Source organism: Uloborus diversus, chromosome 7 (assembly GCF_026930045.1).
Source record: "Uloborus diversus isolate 005 chromosome 7, Udiv.v.3.1, whole genome shotgun sequence".
NCBI classification, from domain to species: domain Eukaryota; kingdom Metazoa; phylum Arthropoda; class Arachnida; order Araneae; family Uloboridae; genus Uloborus; species Uloborus diversus.
Window position 1 is genome coordinate 89,686,516 of NC_072737.1, and position 24,018 is coordinate 89,710,533.

Sequence of the window (24,018 nt, forward strand, 5' to 3'; positions counted from 1 at the left end):
TTCACTAATTTTGCATATTTGCAGGATTTTGCCATTCAAAATTAAATGCTGTGGGGAATAATCTAAGTAATTCAGCATGCTGCTGAAATTGCTGCTTAGTAGGAGAAAAGTACTTAATTACTAATTTACGGCTTTTCTGCTGCTCACTCATTGCAGGAGAAGTATCTTAAACTAGTTATTAAACTCATTTTTTTATAATTTGCTGCTCTGTCTGTGGCTTTTTGTGTGGAGGGGCGTGGGGGAAGGTAGACTTTGGTTCAAAAAGCAACCCTTGTAGATATAGTCCTGGATCTGACAGCATTTCTGTAGGAAAGTTTGAGTAGGGAGATTTTTTTTTCAAAAATGCTTAGTATGTGTCCTAGAAAGTATTTTGGACTCGGGTGGACATCCACTACCTGGTCACTTCTCCTGCTATGACGTCATCAAAGATGGCGGCATCTTGAGCACGTAAATGCTCATATTTATTTTAGCACTTGATTTTCTTGCGGGATTCTTGCATATTTTTATACTAATTTATATTTACTAGTTTACTTTTAAGTTACAGTGTTAAAGTTTTCCCGAAAAAGTAGTTGAAAACAAAATTTATTTCATTGTTTTTTATTTATTTTGCTTTTTTGAATTCATTCTTTAAAGTTATTTTTGCAACTGTCAATTGTTGAACAACCGTATAAAATTATACTCAAAAACTATTTACGAAAAAAAATTTTACTTGCCATTTTCACCTGGTGTGACTAATTAATCAGAATGTTTATTAGTTGCTCCACTTAGGCGCGCCACTATAGGCCGCGCAGACATAACATTCGAGCGCGTTGTTATTCTTCGAAGTAGTAAGTTGGCAGCCATTGAATTATATGATGTGTTATGAGTAGTGATGTGCCGGATCGGTAAAAAAAAGTAGATCCACGGATACGGATCCGGATCATTAGTGTCAAGATCTACGGATATGGATATCAATTTTTTTTTTACCCAATTCAACTATTCAAGTGTAAAATTTGTTACGGAAGGTATTCCAGTCAGAATAATGGCAGTTTCTTCAAAAAATGTCAACTGCGGCAAAAGTATAATCAAGACTATGATCAACTCTTTAAAGAGATCTCCGTTAAAATTGAGGGAGAGTTGGAAGAAATGGGTTAGCGCTGCATTTATGCTGAAATAAAATGGGAAAAATGATTTCTAGCCTGTCCAGTAGCAGCTTTACACTTTTGCTCCTGTATCCTACATCTACCGTGTTGTGCTACCATATGAATAATGCTATAAGCAATACTGTCATAAGAAACCTCATTTACAGCTTCAAAATGGGAAGGAAATTTCAAAAGATGAAGATGACGGCATCATTACTACTCAGTCGAATGTGTAGGAAAGTTTAGGGAAATCTGGAAGGAAGCATGCACGTTATCACAGTCCTCAAACAGGAGGTATTCCTCATCGATTACAATTGTGTATCATCTGTAACCATGTATCACGTAATCGCGTTTGCGAGAAGTACTGAATAAGTGAGTATCCGAGAGTTAAGGAGTTTTTAAAAGCCACATTACACTTGTAAGACGATGTTTTCACTCGCACTTGTGATTTGGAGGTTGTATCAAGTGTTTTCGGGGCCGATCTTTTGTGCTATGACAATTGTATTTTAATAGTGTTCTCGACCAGTTGGATAAAAAATATTTACCAGTAACCTGTGACGAAGGTGTATACGCTATTGCACGCGAAGTGCAACTGAGCAATCCAGGTAAATTTTCAAATATTGTACTGGTGTTGGGTGTATTCCATATGGCTAAAATTGTGCTATGTTGTTTAGGTAAATATCTTTGAGGAAATGAAATATCAGATGTGTTTATTGAATGTTCAGTCTTTGGAGTAAATGTGCTACAGTCGGTTTTACATGGAAAGAATTATGAGAGAGGTGTCAAGGGTATGTTCATGTTGGGAGAAACCATGTTCAGATTGCAGGTGAAATCTTTTTTGGAAGAACGCTCCATTGAGTCCTACGCTACAAAGTTTGAAAACTTACAGAACATTCAGCAGAATATTTCTCTGCCGTGGGAAAAAAAAATCAGATCATATAGATGTAGATGGTAATGTGGAAAAACACTTCCTGGACTTTGAGAGGTTTGTCAGCCGAGGAAGGAAAATGTCAGAGCAATTTTTGCACAGGGAAAATTTTTTGAAACTCGTCTAACTTCTCAGAAATTTGATTCGTTCAGATAGACAAGGTCTTTGGGAATTACATTTAGTTACAGTGCAGAAACTTTAACCAGTATTTGCCGTATTTGACTGTGTCAACTATCTGCGATGGTTTTCTCTGTATTTAGAAGTCATGAGGAGACTACACAAGACAGCCCCGGAGGTGCATGAAATGTTCATGAAGGAAAAACATGTTGTCAAACGATATGATCATAAATTTTCAGCTCTTACCGGGGATATGGCATTAGAACAAACCATTAATAGATACCAAAAAAGCTCATCTGGCACCTTAGGGCGAACTAAACAGAAAGATTTTGTAGCAGAATGGAAAATAACGCATCATGAAAGTTTGATGATATCAAATCTGTTTCGAGAGGTAACAGACTCTATTGCTTTTGTCGAAGGTTTGAATATTCACCATAAATTTTCGAAGAAACAAATCAGAACATAGATGCAAAGGTTTGTCTCAATATTTAAATATGTATTACACAAAGGTAATCCGTTTGATATGCATATGCTTCCTAATCCATTGCACAATCTGCTAACAAAAGCACTGGTTTCCCAAGATTCAAAGGGAAAAATATTAAAATTATTTAAGACCGACGGAAAACACGATACGAGGACAAAACAGTAAGAATACCAAGCACCACCCACAAAGCCATGTTGCCACCATTTCATTGCACCAAAGCGCAAAGTATAGGTGCTACAAGGAAAGTTAATAAAAAGATATCGAACATGTCATCTCACCGAATGATACAAATAGCTCAGGCTCGTTCGTATGACATGCAAGAGCTCTTTCGTTATGAGCTAACTGTTCATTGTTCAATGACCATGGGCTAATGGTAAAAAAACAAAAAAAGTGCATTGTTAAAAGAGCTGGAAACATCTTATGGTAGCACCAGTGATGATACCTGGTTCAAGTCTGACGATAAAACCTGTTTTATAGTCGACGTCATGAACTCTGTACGAAAGGTTATGACAAATTAAAATAAAACCTTTGGTGGAGCTGTTTCAACTTTTTCGTCATACATCGGGAGCATCACCAAGAACTGTCGAAGAGTAGATTACATTTTTGACAGTTATCGCAAATTTTCTCCTAAAAAGCCTGAAAGGGTGCAAAGACAAGGTAGCAGCATCGTTATAGATGTGGTCAAAATCTCAGAAGATATTCCATTGCCTGTCCAACTCGGCAGCTTTTGGGGATTTTCAAGAAACAAACTGATGTTGCAAAAGTTCATTGCTGATACAGTGACAGCTTCTTTGACTCAAACACCACATAATACCAACCACACTTTTAGTGCCTTTCATGGTGATGAAGAGGATGATGTAATATTTAACTGTACATCTGTGCAAAGTGGAAAACAGATAAATCACCTAGAATTAAACTGTCTGATGGTAGAGGAAGCTGACTTCAGAATGTTGATTCATTCAAAAGATGCATCTCTGTGTGGGTTCACTAAAATCGTTATTGTTAGCGCCGACACTGATATAATGGTGTTAGCTTTGTTTCACTAACTTACTCTTCAACGATTTGGTATTCAGGAACTTTGGGTGCTTACTGGAGTTGGTGATTCTACACGATCCTTATCTGTTAATGATATTCACCGAAAAATAGCTGAAAACTTATGTTCGTTGCTTCCTGCCATCCACGCACTATCTGGATCAGATTATACAAGTAAATTTGGTACCACAAAATCTGCTCTTCATTGTGCATCTGCAGAGTTTTTGGAGAGTTTTGACTTATCATCTGACTGGAATTATATAGAGCAAAGCCTTAAATCTGCAGAAGAATACTTAGTGCAAGTACTGCGAAAAGGGTCAATATGTAAATCTTTAGATGAACTTAGGTTATGGCTGTATCATCATGCGAAAAATATTGACACTGATAACTTGCCGCCTATTAGCAGAAGAGCTAAGGGCCACTTATTAAGATCATATTTTTACACATACCTACAACGACATTGTATTGACGATGTTGCTGTTGACTTAGATCCATGTGGATTTGGTTTTGCAGTGGTAGATGATGAATTGATGCCAGAAAAAACTTACAGAGATTTTCAACTAATTTTATTAGAGCATGTAATTGCTTGAAATATGCCAAATCTTCCTGTACTTGTAGAGCAAATGAAATAACCTGTTGCTTTTTCTGTAAGTGTAACAAATAGTACGGGTTTGCAACCAACTTGTAACAAGCCCTTTTAAATATAATTTTATTAAGTGCAACAAAAAAATAGTTATTAAGCTATAGCAGTAGTAAAAATACATTGCTATTCTCCTTAAAAACACTAATTGTAACTTGCTGGCCAAATTTTCATTTTTGTTGGTTAAGTATTAACATAAATTTGGGCTTATATGGTGACGAAAGCGCGCCCGCCATCTTTGATGACGTCATAGCTAAAAATTGTCAAAAATGGCAGATGTCCACATAAGCTCTAAATATTTTTTAGGACACCTACTAAACATTTCTGAAGAAAAATTCTCCGTTCTCAATCTTCCTATCGAAGTACTAAGCATTTATGAGAGCGAGCGGCCGCCATCTTTGATGACGTCATAGCAGGAGAAGTGACCAGGGGGCGGATGTCCACCCGAGTCCAAAATACTTTTTAGGACACCTACTAAACATTTTTGAAAAGAAACTCTCCCTACTCGAACTTTCCTACAGAAGTGCTGTCAGATCCTGGACTAATATACTTAATAACTAAGTATGTTTACGTGAAATAATTACTATATATATAAACATTCTTAAATTGCTAACAAGAGGGAGGATCAAGGGTATACTCAGAGCTGACCCAAATCCCTCACCCCTTTTGTTGCAAACCTAATTGCCTCATAAAAATCCAAAAGGCTTTCTTGCACTGATGCAGTGACAGAAAAATGTTTCTTGTAATTTTCTTTTTTCATGTATACTTTTGGAACTTTTACACCTAATTTCACTAAAAGATAATAATTATTCAACTACTTAAAAATATTTCGATTATATATTAAAGTAGTTGAATGTATTTCAATACCATGTAGAATGTTCAAAAAGCTCAAAAATTTTCATGGAAATTTTTTAAAGTATATAGTGTTCAGGGCATCAAAGTAGTTGGACTGATGTTTGGGTATAGGAGTCAAGTTGGTCATTTTCCTCCAAAGTTCACAACTTTGACAGTATATGCAGAGTTGGAGTTTGGACTGATTTTGTGGTAAAATAGTCGGAGTCAAAGGCTTTAAAATACCTAAAGTTGGAGTTGGAGCCGGAGTCAGCCATTTTTTCTCCAACTCCGCAGGCCCTGATGTTGTAGGAATAAAAATTTTAAAACTTTACAGAGTATGTCTATTATTCAATGCATTTGGAAGTTTAATTAACTTATTTTTCATTTGTTAATTATTTGGTTTTATTTTCAAGGTGTGGAGACAGATGAGGAAAAGAAAAATAGTTCCTAATCTTTTCACATGCAATTTGCTTCTGCGTGCCACCAGAGATTGCAGTATTGGACCTGAGGAAATATCTTCTCTGCTGCTTCAGCATTGGAGCAGTTTTTCCAGAAGGCCTTATGGGTTCGAGGCGAAGAAAGATTCATCTCAGGAAGATATTTTAAGTTTACCTTTTGTTGAAACAAATCAAAACACATTCATAGATTCAAATGTCTCTGATGCTGAATCTGAAGCAAAACCATCTCCGAGGAAAGAATGTGAGAAAATTTTTCAGGAAAATGATGAAAAAATCAATGATTTGGTGCAGTATGATCTAAAAAATGCTGTTGGGAAAGTATCTAAACAAGAAACAAGTGTACTTCTTGCCAGGCCAAAAGATGGACCAGAAATACTAGAACTTCTAAATATTAATAAGCCCAGTGATAGGTGAGATGAATTGCTTTTCTTTGAATTTTCCATTTTATTTATTTATTTATATTTTTTTTTCATCGAAAATATATGTTTAATTTTTTAATCTATGAAGTGGAAATTTATATCAAGATTTTAGTTATTATTTGTAATTTTTATCAATTTTTCATTGTCTTTGTTATATGATAGTAAAGGACTGGTTTCATTTATTTTATCATTTTATGCTTCAAAAAATATTTCTAGTTAATCTAATACCTAATCTGGAAGCTACATTTCTCTTTACATCACTTATTTTTTCTTAAGATGCATTTCTTCAATTTCTAGGATTTTGTTTGACTTCATACTTAACTTTGCTGTTATGGCACTAAATTAAAGTTCTCTCATGTTTCCTACTTGATCTTGTTATTATTTTCAATTTTAAAATTTTTCTCAAAAAAATTTTAATAATAACTCCCACTGCTCCCCCCTTCCCCCCAAAAAAAAGAAGACAATTTTTGTTGATTATGGGGTTGTTTCCAAAATTTTAAAAGTATTTTTTTCTGAAAGAGCATGCTTAAAAACATAGGATCTGACCATTTTTTAAATAATTTATTTAAGTTTGATATTTAAAAAAAGAAAAATACTTAAATTGTTGCGCTTTTATTGCTTATACTTCTGTCGTATGACATCACAAATGATAAAATGCCATTCACTGTTGCCATTCACAGGACAAAATATTTAATTTGCATCTTTACTCACCTGTATTGGCAACGATATGGTTGATAGCAAGCTTAGAGCGCAATTTTAATTTGCTGCTTGATTATCATAACGTGGAAGCGTAGTAGAAAGATGCGCCAAAGTGCATCATTTGTGACGTCATAAAGACCATGCCTTGTTTGAAAAATCGGACATTTTAAAAAAATAATTAAAAAATAACTGTTGGGAAAATGAAAGTATTTTCTGGGTCCATGTAATTTTTTTTTTGCTCATTCTATCCATTTCAATGACTAAAAGTAGTACTTTTGACTGAAGGAAACCACCCCATTCTAATTTTGGGAATGCGCTATTATGCTAAATTGGTGTATAATTGGAAAATAAGCTGAGCTGTAACAGTGTTACACTTAAATGTATGTAAAAACGCCATTTTGAATTGTTTGAATACATTCTTTCCCCCCTTAGGTTGCTACTAGTTGGTGGTATGGAAGGTTTCTTGAAATACTTGAAAGAAATCAAAGTAAAACCAGATATCAAAACTTTTATGCTGCTTCTTGAATGCCTACCAGCTGATACTGAACAAGAAGAAAAATTATTGAATCTATTAGATTTTCACAAAGTAAAACCTGACATTGATTTTTTCAACATTTTGATCAAAAGGCGGAACTTCCGAAGAGAGAATGAAAATGCTCGAGTAAGAATTTTTTCCTATGTAATTTTTTCGCATCGAATTTTAATCTGTATATGAAATTTAAAGGTAAGATTCAAGATGTGTCACTGCAGTATGACACATGCATTCGAGTGGTCTATAGGTTCTTTTCCAAGATTCAGACTTTATAAATGTGGCCTTGGATCAAGGCCTGACTGTTTACACATTGAATATTTTCATAAGTTTTGAATGATCTATTGTACTTTGGTTATTTTCCATCAACAATATAAGCAGGGGCTGCTGGTTACTATAAGCCAAGGTGGACTTGGCAGACAAATTGTGAACAATTAAATAAATTATTCAAAAATAACATTTTGTATTTCAGTTTAAAAAAAATAAAATAAAAAATAAAGAATTGGGAAAGTGAAACAGATTTTAAATCTCTAGCAATTTGTATATCACTAATAAAATATTATAAGTTTTCCATACGTTCGCGCTCGTGCTTGCAAGCTTTGAAATCGATTCTTGGGACATTTTGATTGTTGCTCTTGCCACACCTCTGCTCCTAACCAATCACAACGATTCAACCAGTCACCAAAACGAGAAGTCCGTGTCACCTGGACTCCTGCTGAGTGGGCAGTAGCTTCCCTGCCTCTTGGTAAAATATCTTCACCCAATACCAGTTAGAAGGGCAAAGGAGGGAAATATTTTACATGCATCATCACTGTACGAAACAACGGCTCAGAGGGCAGAAAAAAGCGAGCACATGTGAATGAAAAAAATGTTTCTTACGTGCTCCAACCCTCTTTTGTCTTTCATCTTAAAGAGATTTACAATTTTATGGATTTATTGCATTTCATACGTATTTTTATTTATTTATTTTTCTGCTTGAAACTAATATGAGCGGAATTTCTGGATAGAGATTTTATTTTTGTTGGAAAAAAATTCCTTTCCTGAACTTTCCCAACGTTCTAAACCCATGTAGCAGTTGTTTTTGAAAGAAAAATCTGATTTTAAAAAACTCGTCCTTTATTTGAACACTCAAACAAAAATAACTATTTACAAGATAATAAAATAAAAACAGAATCGCCTAAAAACAAAACGATCTCATCTACCTATCTAATAGTCACCCCACACTCATTCCAAACACCACCTCATTCTTTTTCAATGCACATGTTTTACACACGTCGAGTCGGCGGGTGCCGATTGGCAACTTTTGATGACGTCAATCGCGTCAGCCCGCACCCAGCCGACGTGCAAGAACAAATTTGCATGGGAATCGATAACTTTTCTTTCCATTTTTGAGTAGCACACAGCACAGATCAGTTGGTTTTGAAGTGTGGTGCTGATAAAAGTTTTGAATTTGTCCGAAGCTTTTACAAAACAGCTTCAATTGGGTGAGACCTATTCAATTTTCTTCCTTGTTCTGATAGTTGGCTGAAGTACTAATAAGTGTTAATTGTAAAACAGGCTTTATTTATTCATTAATTTTCTATGCTAAAGTATTCTATCAAGCTAAAAAACTTGAATTAGTTCAGTTTGACCCAGTACATCACTTTAAGTCCTCAAAGGCATAGTGGCTACATTGCCTCAAAAATAACAAATTATTGATTTTGTTTATTTAAAAACTTTAGATTGTTTCAAAAATTAGGGGAGTTTTAACGCTGTAGCTAAATTATTAAAAAAATTATTGGCTTTAGGTCACTCACGCTAGGTGTGCGTTGTCACAATGAACTTCTTTTTGAGAAATCAGGAATTGCTTATTGTTTTCACTTGACCGTTGAATGACATCCCGTCCTTTGATTTTATTTGTCTATGCTTTTAATGCAGGTGTCCATGTGCTTCGGAATCGAATTATTTATAAACGACCCTTCTCAACTTCACACAATCCTTTTTACATGAAAACAGTATCCAGCACACAACATCCAGCTCATAACATCCAACCCCTAACATTCATTTGAATTTTGACGTCTTGAATTCAAATTATGGTTGTAAGAAACCCAATAAGTAGGGTCTTATCACAATTCGCGATTGAGAAAAGTACAATTTGAGAATTCAAGATCTCAAAATTCAACCTTTTTTTTTGTTCTTATTGTAATCTTGAAATATGTGTTTGCAATCATTAGCAAATTTTTGTGTTTAATAGTGTTTTTATTTCTTAATATTTAGTTATTCATTTATAATAATCAATGTTTTTATTTCTTATAGAAAGTGCTACTTTTGGTGAACAAATATGGGCTAGAAGTTGACATAGCTACATTTGGTGTACTTGCAACAGGGTGTAGAACTCATTATCAAGCAGTTAATTTTCTAAATGAGATGGAAGTATGTTTTAGTGCTTAGTTGTATCTATTAATTTGATAACTATCATTAGATTATTAGATTGTCTCATTTGTTTGAATTATTTTTTAATAATCATCAGAATTTATATTTTTACTTTATAATAAAAACCAAATTTTGTGCAGCTAAATAAAACAAACAATATTTATTAGAAGATGTGTATATGATTAGAAACAGCTGAATTCAGAACTGTTTATATGAATAAGTGGATAGGAGAACATAAACAAAACATTTTGGCATGTAACAAAGTTTCTATCCAAGCTTCAAATAGCAAAATAGAGTAAAACCCCTCCTAACGGACACCCCTCTTATGCGGACAATTTTTAATTCCCTAGTTCCAATGCAAATAACATTATTAAACCCCTATCCTGCGGACATCTCTCTATTATGGACAAAAAAAAAAAAAAAAATTGTCCCGTTAGTGTCCGCATTAAAGGATTTTACTGTAATACTTTTATTGTACATTGAAAATTTTACATTTTGCTCCAATGCAGGGTTCCAAGTGGACTCAAGTAAAATTTTGTGAATACGGTGTGAAATTTTTGGAAGCACTATCCCTCCCTTCCCTGTAAGAACTCTTGAAATATGCATACAAATATCATTTTAAAAAAAAAACATTATATTTTTTTTTAAATATAATTTCTAAGTTTTAAAATGTTGCCAGACCAAAGTTTTCGAAAATGGCAACCCAAAATTTTTAGAAATGTCCGAAAATTTTGTATCACAAACACCCTTGCTCCAACGATAGGTGAGTTATCTCAAGGTTAATAATAAATTAGAAATGATTAACGGAATATTAGCTATGCTGAGGTTTATGTGTGTGCATTATTTCTATTTCATGGATTTTTTTTATAACCTTACCCACATTTAATTTGGTAGAAAAGGCACCTAGTAATTATATTTTGATGCCTAGAATTTTTTTCTGGAGACATCATCTTAAAGCCTGGGTTGAATTTCTTATTTCTAAAATTGAACTTTTTATTTTATATGTTCTCTCATTCATTTGTAGATTTTTAAAGCACCACATTTTTCAAAATAAATAATATTTTAAGTTCACTTGTCTCACCATATAGCCAAAGATCAATTAAAATTCATTAAATAATTTATTTCCTGTTTTTGTGTTTCAGAAATTAGAGTTATGTCCCAACAATGAAATTATTGGTGCCTTAATTGGAAATGCTTGTTACTCTGTGAACTTTAATTATCTGAAGCTCGTTTTAAAATTTATTGAAGAAAAAGAAATCAAACCAAATGATCGTATCATATCAAAAATAGAAGGAGTTTTAAACACAGCAAGAAACAACATAATAAAATATGTAAGTATAATATCTTTATTATGCTACAAGATGTCTTTTAATATTAAAGCTGCAAAATCTGCCTGTTTTTTCTTTTCTAAAAATCTTTAATTGAAATGCACACATATTAAATGGACAAAAGTATCCAGAGGTAATGCAGAAAAAAAATATATATATTTGAAGTATTTTCCAGTCATCTGCCAAATTAGGATGCCAGCAAATTTAGGATAATTGCAAAGTAAGATTCATCACTCCATTCGATATTTGTTAACATATCCACAGAATTTTTGCCCTTTAAATGTGTCTGAATTGTTAGGAACTTTTATCTTTTTCGTCATAGTAGCATTCAAATACTGTGAAACCCCGATTTTACGTACCTCAAATCTACTTTATGTTATTGAAAGTTAATCTATGTAAACAGAAATGCTACTGGACTTTCCATTCGCCAATGCAGATGAAAGAGAAGAACTGGACTCCCCCCCCCCCTTCTTTCACTATTGAATTCATGAGCTTACAAACTATGAAAGACCATTTTCTTTCTCATATAAGAACAGGAAGCTAAGTATTTTAATTCTGGAAGATGCTGCATTTGCTTTGAACTGAATGACTAAAAAGCAATACACTTTTACCTACTGTATTCAAATTAAACCCCTAGATTTGCAACTCAACGCATTAAAATGATATCTATCAAAAATGTGGCTTTCGTAAAATATAGATATTATACCTTTTGAAAGAGTCACCTTTATTATCTTTAGTTTTTTCTATTTGATTTTTGCTTTCTATTTATTTCCCTTAGTTTAAGTTTTCCTGCAGTTTATGTTTTTTTAACCCAGTTTCTCGAGAAACGTAAAATCAAGGTTTCACTAATTCAAATTATCACTTGTCATTTTACGTTTAAAAGTCAGTAACTGTCTTTTTGCTGCAAAACATTCAAATATTTTTTGACTATTTGACCAGTTGGTAAAAATTTATAATGCACTACACCAAAAGTTAAGTTGGAAAAAAATATTTGGGGAGGAAAGTGAAGGTACTCACCAAAAGAAAAGGTGGTTTGAAACCAATTTACATTTAATTTGCCTTATGTTTGCTATAGAAAAATATCTCAGGGGGTGGCCTTCCCCCTCAACTACAGACCTGAAAATAAGAATATTATCCTCAACTGGATAACTGCCCCCTTTGTATGTAATATATTGGCCGTACAAACAAAATAACATTGTCTGTACTATACTAGACAAAGAAGAGGGATTATCACTTATCAAGGACCTTATTCAAAAGCTTAATAGAGGTGGTAGTACTGGCTTGACTTAATCATTACTGATAGCACCAATTGACTTTTCATTTGTTTAGTTAATATTAACTGCAAAAGCCAGAGTTGCCCCAGTTGATCATACCTTAATTTTTGAAAAACTTTGACCTTTTCTGTTTTGCTTCACGTTGCAAGAACTATTTACTTCATTGTTGACTTGAACACTCAAACCAGTTTTTGTGCGGTGGTTAGGAACTGCATCACAAAATCGTTAAAACTTCAGGAGTAGCTGTAAAAGTAGTTTTTGTAACAAAAGTTACTGCTGAATTGCACAAAAAAAGACCGGACAAAAACAGGTTTGAGTGTATCTGTGTCAAAAGCAATCTCAATACATGAAAGATATTGACTAATTTGCAGTAAAAATAATAATAAAATCTTGATGATTAAGTTGACTGCAGTAGTTTTAAAATTTGATATGGTTTTGTATATTGATAAAAAATGAAAAGTGATGAAATATACTCTATTGTAATTTTTGATATGCTCTGAACTTAAATAACTACTACTTAACATTTTTTTTTTTTGCATTTATGTTTTTCAACATTTTATGAATATTAATATATTTAGTTTTATCTAAACTTCTTTTAAATGTATACTAGGGATATTAAACTCAACGACTAAAATGAAACTATTGTATTAGGACATCGAAATAAATTCAAAACTGATCCCCCTCTGAAATACATTTCCATCTACAGCCTCACAATATTGCAATGTAAAGTTGCCAATGAATCACAATGTAAAAATTTGTACATTGTATAGCTCTACTGGTCATTCATCAATTAAGAATCGATTTATTAATAAATGCATTTCTCAGAAACTTTTCCCTGCCAATTTTATTACAAATTTGAGACTTTTATTTTCATAACTCCAAACATTTATTTTCATAAAATCTGCAATCAGTAAAGAATCAAATGTTTCATAATCAAATAAGAATTTTGATTTTTATTGAGTTATCTTTTCGCAAAAAAGAACCACTGTATTATAAAGTAAATTTGTGGTATCAACAGTGCCGGCAAAAAAAATCTTTACATTTAGTTGGCATTTAAAAACTTTACATGCAAACTTCTTGTCATGATTTTATTTGGCATGCTCCCTAGTTATTTGGCCAAATCACAAGGGAGCATGCCAAGTAAAATCATGACAAGAAAAATTCATTTTAAGTTTTTAATTGTCAACCAGTGACTGTAAAAATTATGTAAAATTCATTTTTATATTTTGGTGAAAGTATTTGTTATACCCACGGAGATATAAGCATTTCTTCGAAAAATGCAAACTGTATTTTAAGGTTTTTGGCTCATAGCACACAGAGTTTTCTGTCAACTGTTACTAAACTTTCAGAATATTTGACAGCATACAAGAGAAACATAATAATAAAATTTGAAATTAAAATATTGAAAACTTGTTGAAATATGAACTTTTAAAGCAGTTGAAACTTCACTGCGCATGCGCGAAAGATATCAATTTAACCCCTTCATAATCCGAAGCCCAGATAGATCCTACACCTCGTGACAAAATTCCATTTCGATATCTTTAAAAACCAAAAAGTTATCAGTGATCTAATGTGCCAAATTTCAATTAATCTTAATTGTCGACTAATGGTAAGGGGTCGTTCGCAGACTGGTAACACTTGCCTGCTGTCATTTAGTGTGATTCATGATAAAAACAGATTATTTAGGAACGATCCCTCGCGAATCGTCGCCTAACAAAGAATTATTGAAATTCGACCCATTAGATCGATGATATCTTTTTGAAATTTTAAGATATCAAGCTAGAATTTTATCACCAGGTGTAGGATCTATCTGAGCTTTGGATAAAAGGTTATTAAAGGTTATAAATAGCTATAGTTCAAACATGCCCAGTGAAAATTAAATTGCTTTGAACGTTCATATTTCATCAAATTTTCAATATTTTAACTTCAAAATTTATTATGTTTCTCTTGTATGCTGTCAAATATTCTGAAAGTTAGTAATGTTTGACAAAAAAACTCTGCGTGTTATGAGCCTAAAACCTTTAAAAAATCGGAATTTTGAAAGAAAAGCTTATATTTCCGTGGGTATAAGCGATACTTTTCCGAAAATATAAAAAAAAATTCTATATAGTTTGTACAATGCCGGTAAAAAAAAATCTTTACATTTGGTTGGTAATTAAAAACTTTAAATAACTTTTGCTTGTCATGATTTTATTTAGCATGCTCCCTTGTGAATTGGCCCAATACTTAATTTTAAGCCACAATCTGGCCGATTACTCGGTATTCGGCCAAATCACTAGGAAGCACGCCAAGTAAAATCATAAAAAGGAGTTTGCATGTAAAGTTTTTAATTGCCAACCTAATGTAAAGATTTTTTTTTTTTTTTTTTGCCGGCACTTTATCTACTGAGCAGTATGCACAAATTAACAATTTTTACTGCTTAATTTATACATTATTTTCAGAGCAAATGATTTTTTTTTACATTTCTTAGCCCCCTTTTCTCTCCACTACTCATGAACATGTTTCCCTTTCCTTTAAATATTAAGGATTATTTATTATTTCATTTGTTTTTGATAGGAACGTGGTGAAGAGACTTTGCCTGTGTATCAAAACAAAGAATTTGCCAAAAATTATAAGGCTTTTTGCATTTTTTATGAAGAATGGCTCAAAAATATGGATTTTGAAATTCCACAACATCCTTGGTCGCAGTACAGTACTGAAATAATTGATAAAGCTAAGAAGGAAGAATTGTGTAATTGAAGTTTGATAATTGATTTGGAAATTAAGAAAAGATGAATAGTATTTTTCAGTTTTTGTTGCAGTCAGTGTTGGATCGGTTTTTCCAACCCAAGGTGAAAACTGTCACCTTCACCAATCCTCTTTATAGTTTTATATATAGAGTTTCAACAGAAAACCCCACAGAAATAAGGTGAATTTGCTGCTTCTCAGCAGTTTCTGTCTGGTACAAGGGCCCGGCCACTTTTCCACTAGATCCGGCACTGGTAGCATAAAATCTGTCCACATAAGAACTAAAGGTTACTACAGAACATACTCGGGATGAACCAAAAATTAGTTCCAAGTTGAGTTCGGATGTACGAAAGTGGTTTTGTACGTCTTTTGCGGTTACAAAAAGTGGTTTTTCATCCAAAAGCGTCTTGAACTGTCCAAAAGTAAGCTCAAGCGTCTAATCTCACCGATTTGAATCCACTGCAATATAAGTGATGCATAAATATAAATCAGTTGTAATTTATGAATATTCAATAATATTTTTTCCTCGGAAAAGTTTATAACCAAAAAAAACTTTTACATAAAGAAAAAAATGGTTAATAGCCCTATTACACATAAACTTCCTTATGTTACAATTAGTAGTGTTACAAAGAGAAACTCACATTTCCATCAAGTAACTAATTTTAGTTCCATTTATCACTGAGAAGAATGCTATAAATGTGTAATTATTTGAACGGAAAAATAGCTTTTTTTTAAAAAGTGGTTTATGATAATGTTTTACATACTGTAACAAAAAATAATATATACAGTCTGCTCTTGATATCAAGGGATCAACTAAACCCTTCAAGTTATTAGTAGTTTGAGTTATGAGAAGTTTCTCACAGTCTTACCAAGAGTTTGGGACCCAATGAAAAACTTGTTATAAGGAGTCAACTGTATATAAACAGATCAACTTTAGTTTGAATTAAATCTGATAAAAATGTAGGCACTAAATTTCAAAACTAGCAAAATGTTTATTTTTTTAATAATATTTTAAATATAATATATTCTGTAACCACTATTAAAAAAAATCTAGTAACTTTATAAAAGATAGTCAGCATCTTGAGCATTTCGTGGAAATTTAGTGTCAGAGCATGAAATGGTACTCTTGTCATTTCATTGCAACAGTCCAAAGAACAAAGCTGCACCTAAGCTAAAAAAAAAAAGGAGTCTCAAATACAGTGTGTCCATAAAATCACAGTGCACGTTTGACCGGTCACAGGAAAAAAACAAAATAAACTTGAAATCTTCAATAAATAAAAGGAAAACTATTCAAGTTACCGTTGTATGATGTGTAAAGTTGTACATGCACAGGTGATGCTTTTTCCATTTTCTTTATGGAGCAGATTGTAAAGGCAAACAACCAACTGCACATGTTAGAGTAGTGCAGTGCCAAACACAGCAGGTGTCATCTTTCAACCTGATGTTGCTCCTCCACACAAGAGTTTCTGGATACAACAATCCCCCCAGCAGTGACTTCTGATGTATGGCAAAGGTTCCGTAAACTATGGCCACCCCAATCTCGGATCTGACGCCTTTAGATTTTTACTTGTCGGGGTTATGTGAAACAACATCTGTACAGTGAACATATCGACTACACTAACCATTTAAAACACAGAATCATAGATGTTATTCATTCTGTTACACCTGACGTCCTTAACTGTGTGTGGAACATTGCAAGCAGTTTTAAGCTATTATCTTTTTTACAAGTTGCAATATTTTTTTCTTCAGCCAGTGTTCAACATTTTTTACTCTTAAATGTCAACTTTTATTTCAAGTATACAAGCACTAACATCTTTTCAATATGATTTAAGCAAGTTGATTGCTGTAATGAGTTGTCAGTCAAAAGCAAAAATATTTTGTATAAAATAATCTCATTGTTTAAATTATATAAAAGGAACAATATTATTAATTATTCTTGAAAAATAAAAAGATTTTTTAATTAAAAAAAAAATACTTGGTTTGCTTCATGAAGAAACTGATTAAAATAGTAGAAACAGAACTTTAACTTCATGTCCTTGTGTAGTTAAAACCTTAAAATTAATTTATTTCGCTTCTGCTCTGTATTCTTATCGAGATTATAGAGACAATATTTTATGAAATACAATAAAAAGTTCAGGCCTCTCACACAGTGCAAAGAAAAAATCTAACAGCTATATTTATTGAAAACAAAAGGCAGTAGACTAATTGAGCCAACATTGTTATTCGTTTCAGAGGGACCATATTGGGAGGTATAACCTTACACAGTGGCTCCCAAAAGTGTTCGTACACTTTGAAATTTTTTAGTAAAACCAAAATAACTCAAAACTGAATTCGAATATAAAGTCCAATATTTTTTCAGATCATTCCTATGTCATTCTAAATATAACCCATTGGTTTTTTTCAAAATATTGACGGATCTTCTTTTTGAAATGGGTCAGAAAACGAAGAGACAGAGAAATAACACGCCACAAAAGTCATCGTACACTCAAATATTTTCGAATAAATTCATGATTAAAATTATCATATGTCGTTTTATTAATGTTTTTGCATTGTGTTGACCCTTATAAGTCATTTGGCTTTAATTTTTTGTTTATTTATTCCTTAATATATTACTTATTGCTGTAAAATGGCTGGTATTCGTAAAAAACCGCAAACGCCATTCAAAATTTGAATTTTTTCCCACAGTAGTGGTAAATTGGTTTGAAATGTCTGTAAATTAGTTAATTTATTTGTTTGTATAGTAAAGTGCTTGATAAAATGCTTTAAAGAAAGGAATGGAACCGAAAACAAGGTAAGAAAAGGTCAACTGGCAAGTTGACAAAATGTGATCGTAGATTTAAAGTTAAAAAATTAATGAAAAATACACATTTGAGTATTGTAAAAGTTTCTGCAGAGTTAAATGAAACATTTTACATTTAATTTTCACCTGAAATTGTTCGCCAAGTTCTTTGATTAACTGGATTAAATGGGACCTCTTCCCGCAGAAATTTTCTTGGTCGTGCGAAAAACAGAAAGCTTACGCTTTTCGTCCCCAAATCAATGATAAATAAGCTAAAAACTGTTTAGAATTATGTCTTACTTACAGATAAAAATTAATTCAACATTTTTGTTTAAATTGTTGTATAACTGTAAGTAGAAGAAAAAATTAAGAACTTTATCTTAAGAACTTAGTTGGATCAGTTAATCAGGACGATGAAGGTGTTTTAGTGTGAGGGTGCATATCAGCATCAGGACTTGGTAGTTTGTAATTTTTTGATGCAGTAATGAATCATGCTGTTCCTTTAAATATTTTAAAAACCAATTTTGAACTCTTAGCCAAAAATGTGGTTATTGGAAACAACTTTGTTTTTTATCAAGATAACGATAAGAAGCACACGGTTTTCAACGTTTGCGTCTAGTGCCTCGAAAATTGTCCTAAAGTTTAGAAAATACCCCCTCAATCTCCAGATTGTAACTTAATGTAACGTATTTAGAGATATCTGGAGGCTAGATTACGAAAATAGGACTTTAAAACGAAAATAGAGCTAGAAATAGTAATACTCGAAGTGTGGTAGAACACTTACTCAGAAATTACGCTAAAAAAAGAAAGAAAAAGAATCAAATCTATTTCCAGACGTTTAAAAGGTGTTATGAATACTGTATGATATTCTACTAATTAATAACTTAATCGAAAGTTAGATTATTCAATAATATATAGACATTTTATAAAGTGTACGAAGACTTTTGTGAGATAAAATTTCCGGCACTTTTTGGTTTTTGATTTTTAAAAAATTAAGTTTTAATATTTTTTAAAAACTTTTCATGCAGTTTTGTTAAAAATTGATCATAGATCTTATAGTTAAATACCTATTCCGAAATATTAATTCTAACTAATGATTTGGGGCCTATTTCGTTGAAAGTCGTAGGTGTACGAAGACTTTTGGGAGCCACTGTATATGGCTATTTTTCATGTTTCAGATTCTAGAACTAATACGAAATAAACAATGATCTTTCAAAAATTAAAAACCTTTATCAAATAATTTAATACAATGGTAAAAAAAAGCATAACAAAATTTACAAATTAACAAAAATGCTATAGATCATCCTCAGAGTCTGATTCACCAGTCTCTATCACAAACGATCTTGCCAAATTTCTAACAAGTGCTAAGCGAATAAGATTTTCTTTAGCATCACCAACATTCTCCTAAAAAATATTTTAGAAAGTTATAAAATTAATGGATTAATAATACTTGTTTTATTATAAAAATATATGAATCATTTACTTGGCAAATTCATGAGTTTACAGAGCTGATAAAATGGCATATTGAAGAATTCAAGAAACTTGCTTGAAGAGTTAGGATTACAATTTTCGATCTAGTTTTATATCATACAATATCATAAATTTTTTTATACACAAGTGAAAAAGAGCAGCTGGCATTAAATTGCAATAAAGCAGTAGATACATAAAATGCTTTTTTGGTTTTCAGATATAAATATTTATTTTTATTGATACATTATGGGTAATTTTAGATAATAAATCTCAACTTGGTAATTTTTTTTTATTTTTTTTTTTTTTTGAATCAATTTCTATCGGATTAGATATTTTCAAGTTATTTCATTATTTAACTTTAAATGCTTAGCTACAGTGGTTTTGAATGACTTTAAAGCTTATTTAAATTAGGTATTTTCTTTGGAAGAAGGACCTTTGATAGACAGTTATCGTCATCATATATCAGGGTTTTTATTACTTCATGGAATACGCTTGGAGGTTAGGTAAAATTTTAGGTGCACATTTAAATTACCAAGACAATCTTTTTAAAAAATATTTAGGAGTGGGAAGGAAAACTTAAATACACTCCAAGAGCTGTTTTTTAACTTATAGCACGAGCACAGCCATGCGGGTACACGAAGTTAGATAGCTATATGTGAAGCAAATAGAAGTTGACAAAGTATCATTTATTTATTACAAAAATGTAACTGATAACAATTACAGTTATGAAAATAATAACCTTTAATTATCAATAGTCGTTAGCAAGAAACTTTTGTTGACAATAAAGGCAATCATTATCTATATCTGATGTGTGAAAAAGTATGTAATAGTATTATTTTCGGGAGAATCAGTTTGTCTTAGAAGACCTATGTGACAGCTGATTCAGGATATTTCCCAGCACAAATGCATCTTAAGAGCCAGGAAGTACAACAGTAATTTTTTCTGCTAAAATATGTTTCGGATTAGGCCTTCATATTTAGAAAAGGAATTAAATCAGAAAATTTTACTTACATTTTCTCCATTGCATATAGACAAAGACTCTAAACATTTCATTAAATGGTAAGTGTCTTTCCTTGAAAATATTAATTCAGAAGCTTCTAGTAGAGGCATGGCATCAAGTAACATAATTACCTGAAATCTGAATTGATAGGAAACTTACTTATGTGCTAATTTTAATTTGCTAATGTGCTAAAAACATGTACAGAAATTATTACAGAGCCTAAACGAAGTAGTATTCTATTCCCTACTGCTTTTCTTATCAATTACTAGACAAAACAGAGTCATTCCACAAGACTGCTATCAAATAACACAACTTTTCAGGCTGTTCACATTAGGAGGCACAGGGTTTAATTCTTTAATGCTTTTATGACATTTGCATTAGTAATAGGAGAATGTGGGGCAAAAATGAACAAACTGGAAAGGTTTTGAAAACTGCAATACATAAAGAAAGAACAACATATTTTATAATTACCTTGCATTAAAACATTATTTTTTATCTTTGGTAGGAAATTTGTGCCTTAAAAAAAAGCTACAGAGCTTTGAAACCAGATTATTTTTCATGTCAAGGATTTTGATATCCAATTTTGATGCCTATCTTTTACGAAATCAATTCACGCTCTGCAACTGTATCCCATTAAAAGTACTTCCCAGGGGTGTTTGTAATCTGAAGTTTCCGAAATTAAGAAAATTTGGGTTGCTGTTTCTGAGAATTTCGGTCTGTCAACATTCTGAAACTGAAAAATGACATTAAAAAATATATATATATATATATTAAAAATGTTTTTTCTTCATGATTTTTGTATACACATTTGAAGAGTCACTGGGGGGGGGGGGGGTGTTTCTCAAATTTGTGAAAAATTCACACTATCTTCAGAAAATTTTACTTGAGACTACTTCACCCCTGGTATTTCCCAATAGAATTACAATGCGCAGGCCTTAGAATTATTTTTGTAAAAATTTATGACATTAAAATCCAAAAACATTTTCCACTTGCTTTGCCAAGAATTCACATGTGTGCTACACAAAAACTAACTAATGATCTCAAACTTGCAAAAATACTAGAATACTGCCATTTTGGAGCACTTAATTTGGGAAATCATTGATCTTCAGGATTTGGATCTTAGAATCCAAAAAAAATGCATAGGTTACTTTCAAAGGCATCTCAGCACCTCTATAAAATTTCATCCGATTCAGAGATGGTCAGGTGGAAACGACTGGATAATTCAGTTTAATAGACATGGAATAACTCTATACACAATCAATTCCACAATTCTTAAATTCATTTCACTACAAAATCAGTTCAAAATATTCAATTCCATGATGTCAATTACAGTAATTTTTTTTTTAAATAATAAAGCAGAAGAAAAAAAATGAAGTGTACTTACTTGGAAGGTGCTATTTCAGATGATATTAAAGACACCAACAATGATGCAGCGGCTTTAAAATTTCTATCATTAAAAAGCTTATGAAATTCACAATATTTACCTAGAAGATAAAATTGATTTAAATTGCTACAAAAGAATTTCCACAAAACCTTAACACCTGTACAAAACTTTAAATAATAAAGAGTTGTTGCAAGAAATATTTCAAAAACCAGTTGCTTTCAACTTACCAACAAAAGTTAATTTATCACTAACTAACATGCATGAGGCCATGTTTTTTAAAATTTCAAAGCCTTCTATTTTTCGATGCTCAGCATAATCGTTTAACCACCTATATTAAAACAAACATTCATAACAGTAAATGAGAAAGCACAGAAAAAATAAATAAATAAAAAGCAAAGAATTTTTAATTTACAAATTAATGTAACTGATTTATACAATGTTTTTTCTTTGGAACTGTTTAGTATGTAAAAATACTTCTTTAAATAAGTTATTTAAAAAAATGCAATAGGGTTCATGCCGATTTCTTAACAAAAATTCTTAACTTATCAGCACATTTTAAGACCTATTAACTAACATATTGAGATCATCACAAAACTTTCCACATCTTTTATTCAAATACAGTAAAACATTGTCTATGCCTTATTCAAGGGACTGAGTGAAACAAGGTTTAATCAAAACTGCACTTTTTTTTAATACCCTGTAAGGAATTTTATTCAAATGCTACAGCTTTAATGCCCTTTAAAGTTTTTTATGCAGCTAGCAAAAATTATTCTGTACTAGTTCCATACAGTAGGCCCTTGTTTTACGCTGGGGTTTGGTTCCACGGAAATGCTGCGTAAATGGAGACCTAATAGTAGTGTTAAAAAAGGGATTAGGTTCCGTAGATTAAAAAACTACATTCTAGTGATGACTAACTGTATAATAAGTTTAATGTGTACAAATATCTATTTTTATGCACAACATGTGTAAAGAAAACATAAATTAATTTTGTGTTCTGTTTATAAAGAGGAGCTGACAATGATAGTCTTTTTGCAGTCATTAAGAATTTTTCTCTGGAATTCTTTGCAGAGCAGTAATGCATCCATGACCACTTGCGTTATTTCCATGATTGAATTTTCCTTCAATAAGAAATCAGAAAGATCATTTCTATTGTATAGGAATGGCTCAAAATTTTCAATGTGAACGTTTTCGGTTGTGTATCACTGACGTCGGTATCCTCGTTGGTTTTGGCCGCATTTGTCACACCTAAAAGTTCTTCTTCCAGTGAGTTCTAAATGGCGTGAGTTTAATAACTTTACTTCTGGAAGCAATTGGAACCAATTGCTTAAAATGTCTCCAATGGCCTAAGCTTGATTATTAGCACACAAAATTGCAGTTTATTAAGTGTAATCTGCAATCCTATGGAGTTAAGATTTTGAAAGAGAGGAAAATTTTATCTGTTTGCATTGCCGCATTCGCGTAAAACCAAAACTCATCCGCCTAAAATAAAATAAAGGTGTCAAATCTTAAACCGCATATAGTCAAAACCGCATAAAATAAACCCTCGTAAAACGAGGGTCACTGTACTAATTATAATTGAAAAAAAAAAAGTAACAGAAGGGACATAAATCAAAGCTTTATCGTACATCATAAATACTTATTTTTTCAATGCAAATTCCAATAGTACTGTAAATATAATATTCGGTTATTTCCTTACGGAATAACTTAATTATATTATTCAGTTATATTCATCCCATACAAACATAATTAAGATAACCACATCGATAGTGGCCACCTTTAAGGTTTATATTAGAAAAAATTGGATTCTAGGTCTCTCAATGGATTCAACCGTGCAGAATTCACTTTTAAATGATGCACTTTTAATCCATTGGGAGATCCAGAATCCTATTTTTTCAAATATAAACCTTGAGGTGGCCACTACTGAAGCAACGGCCAATACTGATGTGTTTACCTCAAATAATTTGGTACATACAAACATTTAGCTGACATGCTGATTGCCTTTGAGCATTGCATCATGAATTTAATTGTGTCCACAAAATATTTTTCACTTGTATTTTTAAAAATAAGCTTCAAGTTTATCAATACAGTTTATTGAATCTTTAAAGAACGTTGATGTCGCTTCCTCCACACATGAGAGATTTCACCTCTCTATAGAAACCGAGAAAGATGGTCAAGCAAAACATTTTCAAACCTAAGAAAGGGGAAAATGGTGTATAATTGATATTTTGCGACATGTAAACGATGCAGCTTTTGCATTAAAAGGAATAGGAATGAATCAGGATTTTTTAATGTGAAAGAGGCGTAATCGAGAGGAATATAAACAATGCTTTATTGTATTTTGAATTGCAAAAATGATCTGCCCAACTTGGCATCAATTATTATT

General features: G+C 32.0%; 2 protein-coding genes across 2 annotated transcripts in view; one reads left to right on the top strand and one right to left on the bottom strand.

The window, feature by feature from the left end:
* LOC129225833 (pentatricopeptide repeat-containing protein 1, mitochondrial-like) overlaps positions 1 to 16,917 on the top strand; it is a 48,554-nt gene extending 31,637 nt beyond the window's left edge. The window contains exons 5-9 of the mRNA XM_054860351.1: positions 5,570 to 6,024; positions 7,165 to 7,393; positions 9,557 to 9,673; positions 10,816 to 11,004; positions 14,832 to 16,917. Of these exons, the coding sequence (XP_054716326.1) occupies positions 5,570 to 6,024; positions 7,165 to 7,393; positions 9,557 to 9,673; positions 10,816 to 11,004; positions 14,832 to 15,014 (1,173 nt within the window). The 3' untranslated portion in view covers positions 15,015 to 16,917. The remainder of the gene's footprint in view (positions 1 to 5,569; positions 6,025 to 7,164; positions 7,394 to 9,556; positions 9,674 to 10,815; positions 11,005 to 14,831) is intronic.
* A 2,097-nt stretch (positions 16,918 to 19,014) lies between these two features.
* Positions 19,015 to 24,018, bottom strand: part of LOC129226049 (nuclear pore complex protein Nup85-like) — a 91,295-nt gene continuing 86,291 nt past the window's right edge. Inside the window, exons 20-23 of the mRNA XM_054860628.1 lie at positions 21,863 to 21,963; positions 21,636 to 21,735; positions 20,263 to 20,389; positions 19,015 to 19,185 (exon numbers count right to left, since the gene is read on the bottom strand). Coding sequence (XP_054716603.1) covers positions 19,075 to 19,185; positions 20,263 to 20,389; positions 21,636 to 21,735; positions 21,863 to 21,963 — 439 coding nt within the window. The 3' untranslated portion in view covers positions 19,015 to 19,074. The remainder of the gene's footprint in view (positions 19,186 to 20,262; positions 20,390 to 21,635; positions 21,736 to 21,862; positions 21,964 to 24,018) is intronic.